This window comes from Apium graveolens, unplaced genomic scaffold (assembly GCF_009905375.1).
Source record: "Apium graveolens cultivar Ventura unplaced genomic scaffold, ASM990537v1 ctg6989, whole genome shotgun sequence".
In the NCBI taxonomy this organism is placed as follows: Eukaryota; Viridiplantae; Streptophyta; class Magnoliopsida; order Apiales; family Apiaceae; genus Apium; species Apium graveolens.
In genome coordinates, this window is record NW_027419950.1 from 23,011 (window position 1) to 36,290 (window position 13,280).

A 13,280-nucleotide genomic window follows, 5' to 3' on the forward strand; every position below is an offset into this window, starting at 1 on the left:
TTACCAATTATTTTCATTGGACAAATTATTTATACTTGCATTCTTAAATTCTAAAATGAAAAATTAAAAGTTGATAATAACTCTTAGATCTAGATCGCCCAACATTCAATTTATAGTACAAGATATGTATTACTCTTGCAACTATATTTATACAAATATTAGGTATTCTATTGCCAAAATGTCCATAAATACGTAAATATGATTAGGAGAATTATATTACTAGTATGTAGGACAATTTAATAATATTATCATAATAATATTTACAAATCCTTCTTTTATCATGTGTATATTTGTGTTGATAGACTTTTTCTTATCTAGGTAAGTAGAACTCTTGAACCCTATTCGGATATTTAAATTTTTTTATATGAATTTCATTACAACATTTTTAGAAAAATACATATTTAAAAAGCGTTTACCCTGTGAAACTTCAATAGCATGAGAATTTTTATTTATTTATTTAATATTCAATATTTAAATATATTCTAGATAAGGGCTAAAATATTATATTGATATTTCAGATACTTTTTTTACAATACACAAATAATAACTAATACTATAAATATAATAATAATAAATCTATTTTTATTTCAAAAAAAAAATAATAAATATATTTTGATAAAATACACAATACGGGGTCTACCAGTAAAAAATGTCTAATTAAGACGGATAACAAGAATATAAGAGCAAGCCGGAGGGGAAGAGCATAAATCAAATAAAAGATGCTTGACTGGTATCATTTGTCTTGATTCACGTTCTTCTCCTTTTTCCGTTGTATTTTTAATCTGTTACAAATAAGTATCATTCATTTCCATATAATTTTTATTAGTCTCGCCAGCAAGTTTCGCCAAATTCATCCACTGTAAGTTCGTTTCTCTTGTTTTCTGCCTTCAACTCACACGCACACACAGCGAGATAGAGAGAGAGAGAAGGAAAGACAGAGAGAGATATAGAGAGGAGGAGAGAGAGAGAGAGAGAGAGAGAGAGAGAGAGAGAGAGAGAGAGGTATACACGCATATTTGTTACGTTGAGTAATTGTTGAATTTTAAGTTTCATTTTGTAGTGTTGCACGTTTTTATTCAATAAAATTCTAATTCACCACTCGGATTTTGAGTATTGTGTGTGTCTAGTAGCAACATAATGTATTTGAACTCTGTATCAATTAGATTCTGATCACTTGGACAAATAACTGTTAGTTTTCTTCAATTTTACAATAGAAATGTTGATAGATTGAACTGCAACTCATCGTATATGTTGTTAATGTGCTGTAATTTAACTGAAATGAATTGGATTTGATCTATGAGATGTTGTCTGTTTGCCTGGCAAGTTTATGTGTTGTTGAATTTTCCGGATTATTATCAGTCTGATCCTGATCAGTTTAAAAAAAGAAGTAAAAACCAAATAAATAATTTTCATTGTCTCCTTTGGAAACAATAGTTACCGGATCAAATTATAATTCACCATATATATTGACATGCTGTAGACTTATAGTTGTTTTTGCATTTTGACATGAGATAATGTGTATGTGTGTGTGTGTGTGAGATTAGTGTGTCGATCGGTTTTCTTAATTATAAGTCAGTGTCAGTCAGATCTTGATCAGTTAAAAACTTGTAATTGACTATATTTGTTTTGTTTATCAAATATATGTCAATATATTAAACTGTAGTATATGATCTATATTCTGATTGTGATTAAATTTAAAGGACTTGAATTTGATTTAATCTGTATGTGTTGTATGTGTTGTTGCAGTGCTGTGCGTGAAATTTAATTGTTGAGAAAATGGCAACCGGAGCTGTTCCATCTTCATTTACTGTACTAAAAAGTAAAGATAATATAACAGGCTTCACCAAAAGTATGGATTTTATTAAGCTTTCTGACTTGCAGAGGGTTAAGTTTCGCCGAACCAAGGTTTCAGTGATTAGGAATTCCAAGTCAGAGATTGTTGAACTTCAACCTGCGTCGGAAGGGAGTCCTCTATTAGGTATAATCATTTTCCTTCTAATTCTTTGTTTAAATTTTTAGTTTGTTATAGTTGTAACACAATATTTTGTCACTAAGAACTTAAAGGCGTTAAGGAAAATATTCTCATTTTTGTGGTTGATTGAATATATCATTGCACTTAAGTAAAGTTTTCTTTGGTTATCTATTAATATATACAAGAAACTGACATAGTTTTTATCTTTTTAAACTTTAGTCAGATACTGCTATCCATGAGAATGTGATGGAATAAGGTTTTAATCTAGGGTATTCCTTAACATTTTGAGAATGTCGTAAATTAAGTAAAAATATACACACACACACACATACATATATATATGTAATAATTTGTGTTTATAGTGAGTAAAATGTTTAGAACTTTGTTTATCACTCGAAGAAAAAAATGTTCAGAAAAAATGTCTTACAGTAGGTACTTCACAGAGAGTCACAAATTTAAATTTTATAAAAAAACGCTCATCTCACAAGTAGATTTTGGTGCTAGAATTTGCCTTCTCATAGTTGACCAATGAATTACTGTCACTGCAGATCATTGTTAGGTAGGTGTCTTCTGTACCAAAAAATATATGTTTTCCTAAATATTATAGCAGTATATAATTTGCTTGCCTTTATGTGTACAATATAAATGTTTACAATTGTTGCTTTCAATTTATTATTGTAGTTCCTCGGCAAAAGTATTGTGAATCCACAAACAAAACCGTAAGGAGAAAAACCCGTACAGTGATGGTTGGAAATGTTGCTCTTGGTAGTGAACATCCTATTAGAATTCAAACCATGACCACAACTGACACAAAAGATGTTGCTGGAACAGTCGAGCAGGTTCTTAAATCTCCATTTTATACTATAGCGTCGCAATTTTAACTGGCCCAACATATATCCTAACTTAGAAAGTTCAGTTGGCGGCTATTTTACAAGGATTCTCATTTTGATCATTCTTGTCCTATGTACTATATAATATTTTAAGTTTGAATTTCACTAGTCCATTTTGACAACTTTGCTATATCTTTTACCATGTCATAACTTATAACCCATTTGAGTAAATTTACCTGTCAAAGTTAGAAGTGATGAAGATGAGCTAACATTAATACAGATGAATTAACATGTTAGGATAGCTTTTGATGCATTAATGAAACCTCAAGGTTATTAGACATCATGACCCAATGCTGCATACTAGATGGGAGAAAGAAAAATGATACTGTAATTTTAATGATGCTTTAATACGTCATCTTTTGACATATTTTTCTTTGAAAAATGCTGATTATCAAATAAAACTTCTGAAATGTAGGTAATGAGGATAGCTGACAGTGGAGCTGATTTAGTCCGTATAACGGTTCAGGGGAAAAAGGAAGCAGATGCATGCTTTGAGATTAAAAATTCCCTCATTCAAAAAAAGTAGGTCCTTTGATTACATATTTTCTTAATGAATAATAACACCACAAAAGATCATGTTTGTATCACTAATATTCTATTTATGCAGTTATACCATCCCTTTGGTGGCAGACATTCATTTTGCCCCTCCTGTTGCAATGCGTGTTGCAGAATGCTTTGACAAAATTCGTGTGAACCCAGGGAACTTTGGTATATTTCTGCACAGTTTTTTTTGTTAAATGTGACAAATTTATATTATTGTTAATCTAATATGGAAATATCTCCCAGCTGATAGACGGGCTCAGTTTGAGACATTGGAGTATACAGAGGATGACTATCAAAAGGAACTTGAACATATTGAGCAGGTCAGATAACTTAGAGTTATAGGAAACTGTGCTAATGCTATATACAAGCATGTGTCCTGTCTCTATATATATGATATCTGATATATAAACTAATTCTAGTTAGTGATGCCTGACATGTAATGCAGATTGTAAATAAACAATATAGGTCATGGTGAGTGTTGTAGATAAATGGAAATCAACTTGGCGCCTCTATATATATAATAACTGTACCTACAATATCATTTATAAGATGGGAAATAAGAGAGTGGCACTATAGCTGAAAACATTCCATTGTGAACCAAAGTAGCAGCTAATCATCTGAATTAGAAGTTACCTTAAACTGGGAGAAAATGAAAAATAAAAATAGTGATATTTGAAGTCAAAACTTGGCGAAGATGTTAAATAGAAATAGTAATACTGTCACTATTTATATATTTAAAGCATATAGTGTATTTTCTCTTGCAAAGAAAAGCTACTCATAATTGAAATGTGTTAGCCCGGTAAAATTTGTCGAAACAGTTTGGCATTATAACAATAAACCACTAACAAGTTGCAGTGTATGTTGCTCGAATTCATATTCAAAGTGTCCAGGGTCAATATTTTAGTTGGTCTAAGTGTCCGATTTCTAATCAAATGATCAGACATGGGAGGAATATAGTGTCCCATCTCGTGTCGACAGTACTTCGGCTGAAACCGAAGTGTCAAAGTAAATGAGGTCTCAGTTTCAGTCTAATACTACAACTCTTTATATTCCACCATTGTTTGTGTCGGGTAATACATAATCAGTTTATGAGAATGTAAATTCTAAACGAGCCATTACCACAGACCTTTCACTTAAAATGTTATTGTTAAGTTACCAGTCCTCCTAAAACCTCAAGGTGTTAGGAGGACTTATCAGGATCTTATATTGCATTTTAACACTCCCCTAAAACCTCAAGGTGGTAGGAGGACTTATCTGGATCTTATATTGTATTTTAACACTCCCCAAAAACCTCAAGGTGGAGGACTTACCAGGATCTTATATTGTATTTAAACAGTTATGTACATATCTCACTGATTTATTCTCTGTATAATAACAGGTGTTTACTCCGTTGGTTGAGAAATGTAAAAAATATGGAAGGGCAATGCGCATTGGGACAAACCATGGAAGTCTTTCAGATCGTATAATGAGTTACTATGGTGATTCTCCTAGGGGAATGGTAAGCAGATACTTGTCAAGAAGTCTATCATTTTTTGCCTGTGCACAATTCAATGACACCATACTCATCTACATCTAAAACAGGTTGAATCTGCCTTCGAGTTCGCGAGAATTTGTAGGAAGCTGGACTTCCATAATTTTGTCTTCTCAATGAAAGCAAGCAACCCAGTTATCATGGTCCAGGCTTATCGTTTACTTCTAGCTGAAATGTATGTTCAGGGATGGGATTATCCATTACACTTGGGAGTTACTGAAGCTGGTGAGGGAGAAGATGGACGGATGAAATCTGCAATTGGCATTGGAACACTTCTTCAGGTTGTTTTCTAAATGGCAAACTGTATATTAACTTGAGTCAGTGAGGCAGAAGTCATATATTGGACATTTAATGTAACAAAGTAAAAAAGTTATGCATTTTACATTGTTTGGTCAAATATCTTCCTCAAACTTGTGACATTCTCATAGACTGGGTGGCAAGTGGAAATCGTGATTTTGTAATCTTGCTTATTTGACCAACTTCATATACAGGATGGTCTGGGAGATACAATCAGGGTGTCCCTCACAGAGTCTCCAATGGAAGAAATAGACCCCTGCCGGAGGCTGGCTAATCTTGGTATGAGAGCATCAAAATTGCAGCAAGGAGTGGTAAGGATACAATTTTTTCTTGGATTTTTTTGGTCAAGCAATCGAAAATGAGAACCTCTCAGAATTCATTTATTATATAGTGTTTTAATTTTGTAATTGCTTGATTAGGCACCATTTGAAGAAAAACACAGACATTATTTCGATTTTCAACGGAGAACTGGTCAACTTCCAGTGCAAAAGGAGGTCAGAAAAAGGATGTGAAATTATTTTATAGAACTTGTGGAAGAAATAGGCTTTGTTTCATATATTCGTATTTGATTTTAATTGCAGGGTGAGGTGGTAGATTACAGAGGTGCCCTCCACCGGGATGGCTCCGTTCTCATGTCTGTCTCCTTGGACCAGTTAAAGGTCACATAGGATTATTATCTTCATACATACTAATTGAGAATATTATATTAACTACTTCGATACTGGATCTTGTTTTTTTCCGTTGTTTGACGTCTCTGAGCTTACTCATAAATTTTTCTCATTTTCCAGACACCTGAACTCCTTTACAAATCGCTAGCTACAAAGCTCGTTGTCGGCATGCCATTCAAGGTTTGCTTTTTTACATTTAATTGCACAATCTCACACGATAAAACTTTTGCTTCTGCAGCATGTCACTACATATTAATAACATTAATACTGATTTAGGACCTAGCAACTGTGGACTCAATCTTACTGAGGGAGCTTCCACCACTAGATGACAATGATTCTGTAAGGACTCCACATAATTATTTGATAATTTATTTTAATAAAAGGTTTCTGATTATATACATAACTGATGTGCAATTAGTACCTTTTTGTAAATCATAGTATTATATTATGTTTAAAGAAATTGAAGTATCAATTGACTTGTTATAATTTCTTACGCTGTTATCAGCGGCTAGCTCTCAAAAGGTTAATAGATGTAAGCATGGGAGTAATTACTCCTCTGTCGGAGCAACTCGTAAAGCCCTTGCCTAATGCCATTGTCCTGGCAACTCTTAAGGATTTATCAAGTGGCACTCACAAGCTTTTGCCCAAAGGTCTGCCTTCTATTTAATCTGTTTAGCTCGTGGAAGTGGTTTTAATAACAGTTTGGTAATCATCAAAGTTTTATTCTCAGGCACCCGCATAGTTGTGTCGGTACGTGGTGATGAACCATATGAAGAGCTGGAATTCCTAAAGAGCATTGATGCTACCATGCTGTTCCATGACCTACCTAACACAGACGAAAAAGTTGGCAGAGTACAAGCAGCCAGGAGGTATGATGACTCTTCAACAACAGAATAGTGCATAAATCTCACTTAAAGGGGTTAGGCATTTAAAATTTACCATTCACCAAGGCTGGTAGTAAGGTGATACATGAACATGCATGCCAGTGTTAAAGGCACAATTAATTGCACGATTAATGGCGCTTCGCACTTAGGCACAAGGTGTGCGATTCGAAAATGTGCGATTTAGTGCGATTCTGAACTCGTCCAAAAGATGCTCGTGAAGTGCTAAAAGGCGCTAAAATGCGCTAAAATGTGCTCATAACAGTAAAAACAGTAACACTCTAAAAAGAAGGGTAAACTAAAAAAATAACCCTAAAGTGTTTCACACAACAATCAGCATCCATCACAGGTCTCTCAGTGGTTACTAATTCTCGGCCTCCATCTAAAAGTAAGCCGGAGATTGAGTTAGACGACACCGAAACTGTTCAATTAGTGTATCTTATCGATTAAAGCTTCATTATTGATACTACTGTCATTTTATTTTTTCTCTTTTGTTAGTTTAAGTGTTAAGATTATCTTAAGTACTATCTTAAGTACTATTTTATTTTAGTGTACAGAATAGTGCATAAAGGGGTTAGGCGTTTAAATTTACCATTCACCAAGGCTGGTAGTAAGGTGATACATGAACATGCATGCCAGTGTTAAAGGCACAATTAATTGCACGATTAATGGCGCTTCGCACTTAGGCACAAGGTGTGCGATTCGAAAATGTGCGATTTAGTGCGATTCTGAAATCGTCCAAAAGGCGCCCGTGAAGTGCTAAAAGGCGCTAAAATGCGCTAAAATGTGCTCATAACAGTAAAAACAGTAACACTCTAAAAAGAAGGGTAAACTAAAAAAATAACCCTAAAGTGTTTCACACAACAATCAGCATCCATCACAGGTCTCTCAGTGGTTACTAATTCTCGGCCTCCATCTAAAAGTAAGCCGGAGATTGAGTTAGACGACACCGAAACTGTTCAATTAGTGTACCTTATCGATTAAAGCTTCATTATTGATACGACTGTCATTTTATTTTTTCTCTTTTGTTAGTTTAAGTGTTAAGATTATCTTAAGTACTATTTTCTTGTTAAATTTGTGATTATTTTCTTTTGGGTCAAAAGGCGAGCTATTAATGGTGCTTCGCGATTCACGCTTTAATTTTGGGTCATGCGCCTTTTTATAATCTGCGCCTTAAACAACACTGATGCATGCAGACACATACTTAACAGATCGATATATATATGTTCATTGACACGCGAAATTCAATTTAGGACAAACCTAAGATTCCGCTTTCTTGATCAAATAATTGGAAGAACTTTCTAAAGGCACATCTGTAATTGGCTGAGGATGGCTATCTCATCTTGGATATTTGAAGTACGTAACTTAAGCAGACCCAATACAGTATTTGAACTAGATTAATCAAAATTTTGTTTAATTTGTTTTTTGGCTAATAAGAACTTAAGGAATAATTGATCTGATCTTGAATACAAGCTGACTAGTAAAACGTTGACATAAAATGAGACTGTCCTATATTTTTGTGTATGCGCTGGATTTTAAATTGAAGTGGCCACATTTGGCTTCTGCAAATTCAATGCTCTGATTCTCTGAAGGTCTGGTAATTTGGTGAGACTTTTTTTTGCCAGATAATTTGGAGAGACTTAATTAGTTAATTATAAAATAACTTGTCTCGTGACTTCCAATTTCATATCTGAAATTTTGAAAGATCTGCTCTTCCAAATGGGAGGTCCTGACACACTTCATTGTTTTAATTACTGCAGGCTATTTGAATATCTTTCAGAAAATTCTTTGAACTTCCCTGTGATTCATCACATACAATTTCCAAAAGGGACTCATCGGTAAATACAAATTAAGACTACTTTTCGCAGTAGGGAACATGGTTTTATTGACTTTCTCTATAATATTGCAGGGACGATTTAGTCATAGGTGCTGGCGCGAATGCTGGATCTCTTTTAGTAGATGGTCTTGGAGATGGCATCCTATTAGAAGCTCCAGATCAGGATTTTGATTTTATTAGAAGTACATCTTTCAATTTGCTTCAAGGTTGCAGAATGCGAAACACAAAAACGGTATGTATTAATTTTGGAAGAAGAATAGCTTAAAATGGTGCTAAGTATCATTGTCTTATTCCCTTCTTTTCACATGTACCACAGGAATATGTATCCTGCCCATCTTGTGGGAGGACATTATTTGATCTACAAGAAATAAGTGCAGAAATAAGAGAGAAGACATCACACTTGCCTGGTGTTTCAGTAATTACCAACTCTGTCCTCAGTGATAAGACGATTATGATTAGCTAACAATCTTTTTTTTATTAGGCAAACATAGTTATGACTATTTTCTATTTCTTGCTACAGATTGCAATCATGGGTTGCATTGTGAATGGACCAGGGGAGATGGCTGATGCAGATTTTGGATATGTTGGTGGTGCTCCGGGAAAGATTGACCTTTATGTTGGAAAGGTAAAAATTAATACATCCCCTTAGACTTTAGATATATAAAAAATTAGTCTGCCCACTTGAGTATTATAATATATATTTTTGCTCCATTTACGTGGACAACTAGCAAAAAGTTTCTTCTCTTGTATTTGGATGCTGGAACTCTATATTGCCACATGATTTATATCTATCTTTGTTCATCGTACACCAATTACAAGTACTGACACTGCAATTATAGCTTTTCCTTGTGAAAATTATAGCCAAGAGGCACAACCTACCATACCATATTCCATCAGAATCAATTCTCTACTCATTGTAGGGGCCTTCAGATTTTACAATGATGATCAATTTGACTGATTTGTTTATCATTCCGTCACTAACCAGTAGAATAAAATATCATTATATAAAATGAAAATCCTCTTTTGGTAAATTATTATGTTAAACAAGATTAGCTTGATTTGTGGTAGATCTGGGGCAATGCTTACACTTTATATATCCTATAGACTCGATTGTTACATTGTATGTGATTTTTTCGTTCGGATGTGAATGGAAGAATGTCCATAAGTCTCATTAAGTATTTATTCACGCTTAATTATTCTTGATTTCTTGTCATAATTTTGATGAATAGCTCACTCTCATTTATTTATTAATATACGTAATTCTTTTGAAATTCTTTTGAATTCTGGGACATTTATGAACCTAAATGGAAGACGTCACCTCTGTCTTGCCTCCTTCCATCTTCATGAGATAATTAGCAATGAAAATGATGCTTTATTTTCAGCTAGTGCCTATTATCTAATTCCAGTATAGTTTTTTTGAAGAGATAAATGTTGAAGATGTGAATTTAGTAGTGTGATACAATAAAGATATCTTATGCATGTCCAAATTTAGGCTGCCATTGCTTATAGGTTCTTCAATCTCTACAAGATGTAGAAATTCTGTATATTGTATTTAGTTTTTGTGTTCTTTTGTAACACAGACAAGCTCCAAAGAATGCCTCAATAGTGGGCATATAACTATATTCATAGTGGTTGTAGTTGATATTGTGGTCACCTCTCATATCGGAACTTAAATCTACATTTTATGTTTTCAGACGGTGGTCAAACGAGCAATTGCAATGGAGCAAGCAACTGACGCCTTGATCCAGCTAATAAAAGATCATGGCCGCTGGGTCGACCCTCCTGCAGAAGAAGAGTAAGATATGGTGTGCAGTTATAAGAATCAGGAATAAAAATGGCTGCCACAACGGAGTTTCCTATACTTTTGTTTGTATTACAAAAGCTTTTCAATAGCTTATAGAAACTGTACCGAGGAAGTTAGTGTGCCCTCTTATATAGCAGCAGTGTAAGATTTCAGAATATGTTGAAATATTTTTTATCCTCTCAATTGAACATTATATAAGCTTGTATGCCGGAGATGCCCACCAGTATGGCGCAGTTTGCTTCTCGTCCGAAAGAAAAGCTCAGTATCTAGCCGGACTAGTTGCAAAATATAACAAAACTGTTCGATTCTCTCTGTCAAGTAAATTTTTTATTATTGAATATACTGTTTACAACATACACAGAATTCAGCTACAGAAAATTTTAAATTTTTTTATAACTAATTATAATATTTATGGAAAATACTATTATATTACCTCTGTATTTGTACTATAAAATTTAGTAAGTTTTACGGAAATAAGTTTTTGGATTACATATTCTCTTAATAAATATTGATACTAATTAGAATGATCATGAGTTTATGTTATAAATAGGTAATAGTAGCATGCTAGCAGCCCCAATTCACCTCACTCAAACTTTGCTGTAAAAAGCGAATCTATCCGTTATCTATTATATATAGTAGCAATATGACCGTGCTACGCTTTAGTTATTTTTGTAATTATAAAAAAAATATAGTAAAAAGTTAAAAATTTGACTTTTTCTTAAATTATATTAAGTAAAAAGAATATTAATAACTTGGATATTATATTATTCATATTGAGATTCTTAATTTATATTCAAAAAACAATTATACAATAGATTAATTATTGTTATAAAATGTAAAATATGTATTATTTTTTTTTTGCTAAATATGTATTATTTAATACTAAACATTTATAATGACATAATATTGTCAAGTGATAAAATATAGTAGTATCGTTCTCCGACACAAAATCTTAATTTATCATTAATAGAGAGTTTAACAAACTGCTTCCGTTTCAAGAAGTTATTGTTAAATTTAAAGAATTACTTTCGTTTCAATAAATTATTCTTAACATATATTTTTTCTCTATTTACAAAATATTTTCCTGAATTTACGTTTAATAATTTTTATAAAAAAATGAAAATATATTTTTTACTCTGTTAACACAAAATTCCATCCACAAACTCCTCTTTTTTTCAAAAAGATATAAAAAATGTCAAAGTCTACTTTAATTGACCTAATTATTTTTATGAACGAACAATTATGCAAAATAAAGATTTTTGCAAAATTTATATATTTTTAACATATTTCATTTTATTTATTAAGTAATTAAAATAAATTAGTTATAAAATCATTAGTGATACAATAATATTTCAAAAATAATTACATCATCTCAATAGAATTTACTTTATTGTTTCATAAAGAGGATATATCAATACTATATTATAATAGCGGAAATAGAGATAATTTGGTTCAGCGGTTTGGTTCAACGATAATTCCCTAATTTTGATTATTACAAAATAGATAAATAGTGTTATATATCTAACAAAATACTAAATTATTAAACTACTACTAAATATAGTATACTTATCCTACTAAACTACGAATACAACTTATCCTATTATTAAAATATATAAATAATAGTGTTACATATCTGCTAAACTACTAGAGATAGTCTATTTATTCTACTAAATTACGATCACATGTTATTCTATTATTTTTATTATAAATTTATAATCATTATATATTTATATAAATATTTTAAAAATATAATATAACTTGATAAATAAAAATTTAAAACATTAATGGAAACCCGTGCATCGCACGAGATTTATGCTAGTATATATAATAGAACAAATAGGGGGTTGGATGAGATATTTTATTCCACTTAAAATTACTACATTATCTCTCATTAATAAATACAAACAATTGTTAAATTTAATATCATGTATTAATTACACCCAAGTCATTATTACTCTTTATTAAAAAAAATATAAATAATTATCATATTTATCAACATATATTCATTAGACCTAACTCATTAATATTAACAATTTTATATATGTTACCATTTATTATTGAATATTAACTGCCTATAATTATATATTTAGAATTTAATAATATTTGCCTATATATATACATATACTAAATTCCTATCTTTTTTAAAACTCCATATGAAATAAATTTATTTTCAACTAAATAATAATTTAGTGCATCAAGCATTAAATTAAAAAAAATATGAGATATTCTTTTTGTATACCAATAAAAGAGTGGGTTATGAAGGGTTTTTATAATAAAGTCGAGATTCTTATTATACGATCAAATCGAATATAAACTAATATTGGTTTGTAGATTTTGAATATATATAATAAATTAAGTTCCTCTTGAGTATAGAACTCACTTTCATCTTCTGGCTCACCATGAGTAATTTCAGCTACGATAATTTCTTTAATTGTTGAGGAGGGTGCAACCTTGTTTTCTTGAGATTCTGGTTCACGAACTACAAGTGCAGTGGTTTTTGCAAGTGCCGTACTCTTACTGTCAACAGAACCAGGTCCATAAATAATGGCTCTTTAATCTTGCTCTAGCTCATGTGTTCTTAACTTACCATAGATCACATCTATGGACATAGTGATAAAATCTAATCTTTCCCTGATTGATATGTTCTTTTGTTCCAGGTGAACTGGGAGCGTCAACATAAACGTTTCTGTTAGACTCTCGTATGGGGTAAACTTTCCCTTGCAGCTTTAATTCACTTAACAGTCTTGTGTATCTCTCAAAGGGTGAAGACAGTGCTTTCTCCGGGTTGAAGTTTGAATGCCTCATACTGAGTCGTCAGAATATCCATCCTGTTTTCTTTGACTTCCTCTATTCCTTC

General features: G+C 32.1%; 1 protein-coding gene across 1 annotated transcript; it reads left to right on the plus strand.

Moving 5' to 3' along the window:
* The first annotated feature begins 699 nt into the window (after positions 1 to 699).
* On the plus strand, positions 700 to 10,731 carry LOC141703687 (4-hydroxy-3-methylbut-2-en-1-yl diphosphate synthase (ferredoxin), chloroplastic). Its single transcript, XM_074507129.1, has 20 exons — positions 700 to 859; positions 1,747 to 1,978; positions 2,654 to 2,811; positions 3,278 to 3,384; positions 3,470 to 3,570; positions 3,649 to 3,725; positions 4,784 to 4,903; positions 4,987 to 5,217; positions 5,428 to 5,544; positions 5,653 to 5,727; positions 5,815 to 5,892; positions 6,022 to 6,081; positions 6,178 to 6,240; positions 6,407 to 6,551; positions 6,632 to 6,770; positions 8,543 to 8,620; positions 8,692 to 8,851; positions 8,936 to 9,034; positions 9,140 to 9,244; positions 10,314 to 10,731. Exons 2-20 carry the CDS (start codon positions 1,777 to 1,779, stop codon positions 10,416 to 10,418), a joined length of 2,220 nt encoding a protein of 739 aa, XP_074363230.1. The 5' UTR covers positions 700 to 859; positions 1,747 to 1,776; the 3' UTR covers positions 10,419 to 10,731.
* The last annotated feature ends 2,549 nt before the right edge of the window (positions 10,732 to 13,280 follow it).

What these genes read in the sequence shown, in the direction of transcription:
- LOC141703687 (XM_074507129.1), top strand. Translation starts at nt 1,777, where the DNA reads ATGGCAACCGGAGCTGTTCCATCTTCATTTACTGTACTAAAAAGTAAA. An exon ending in AGAGTACAAGCAGCCAGGAG is followed by an intron (nt 6,771 to 8,542) that starts GTATGATGACTC and finishes TAATTACTGCAG; the next exon opens with GCTATTTGAATATCTTTCAG. An exon ending in CACACTTGCCTGGTGTTTCA is followed by an intron (nt 9,035 to 9,139) that starts GTAATTACCAAC and finishes TTCTTGCTACAG; the next exon opens with ATTGCAATCATGGGTTGCAT.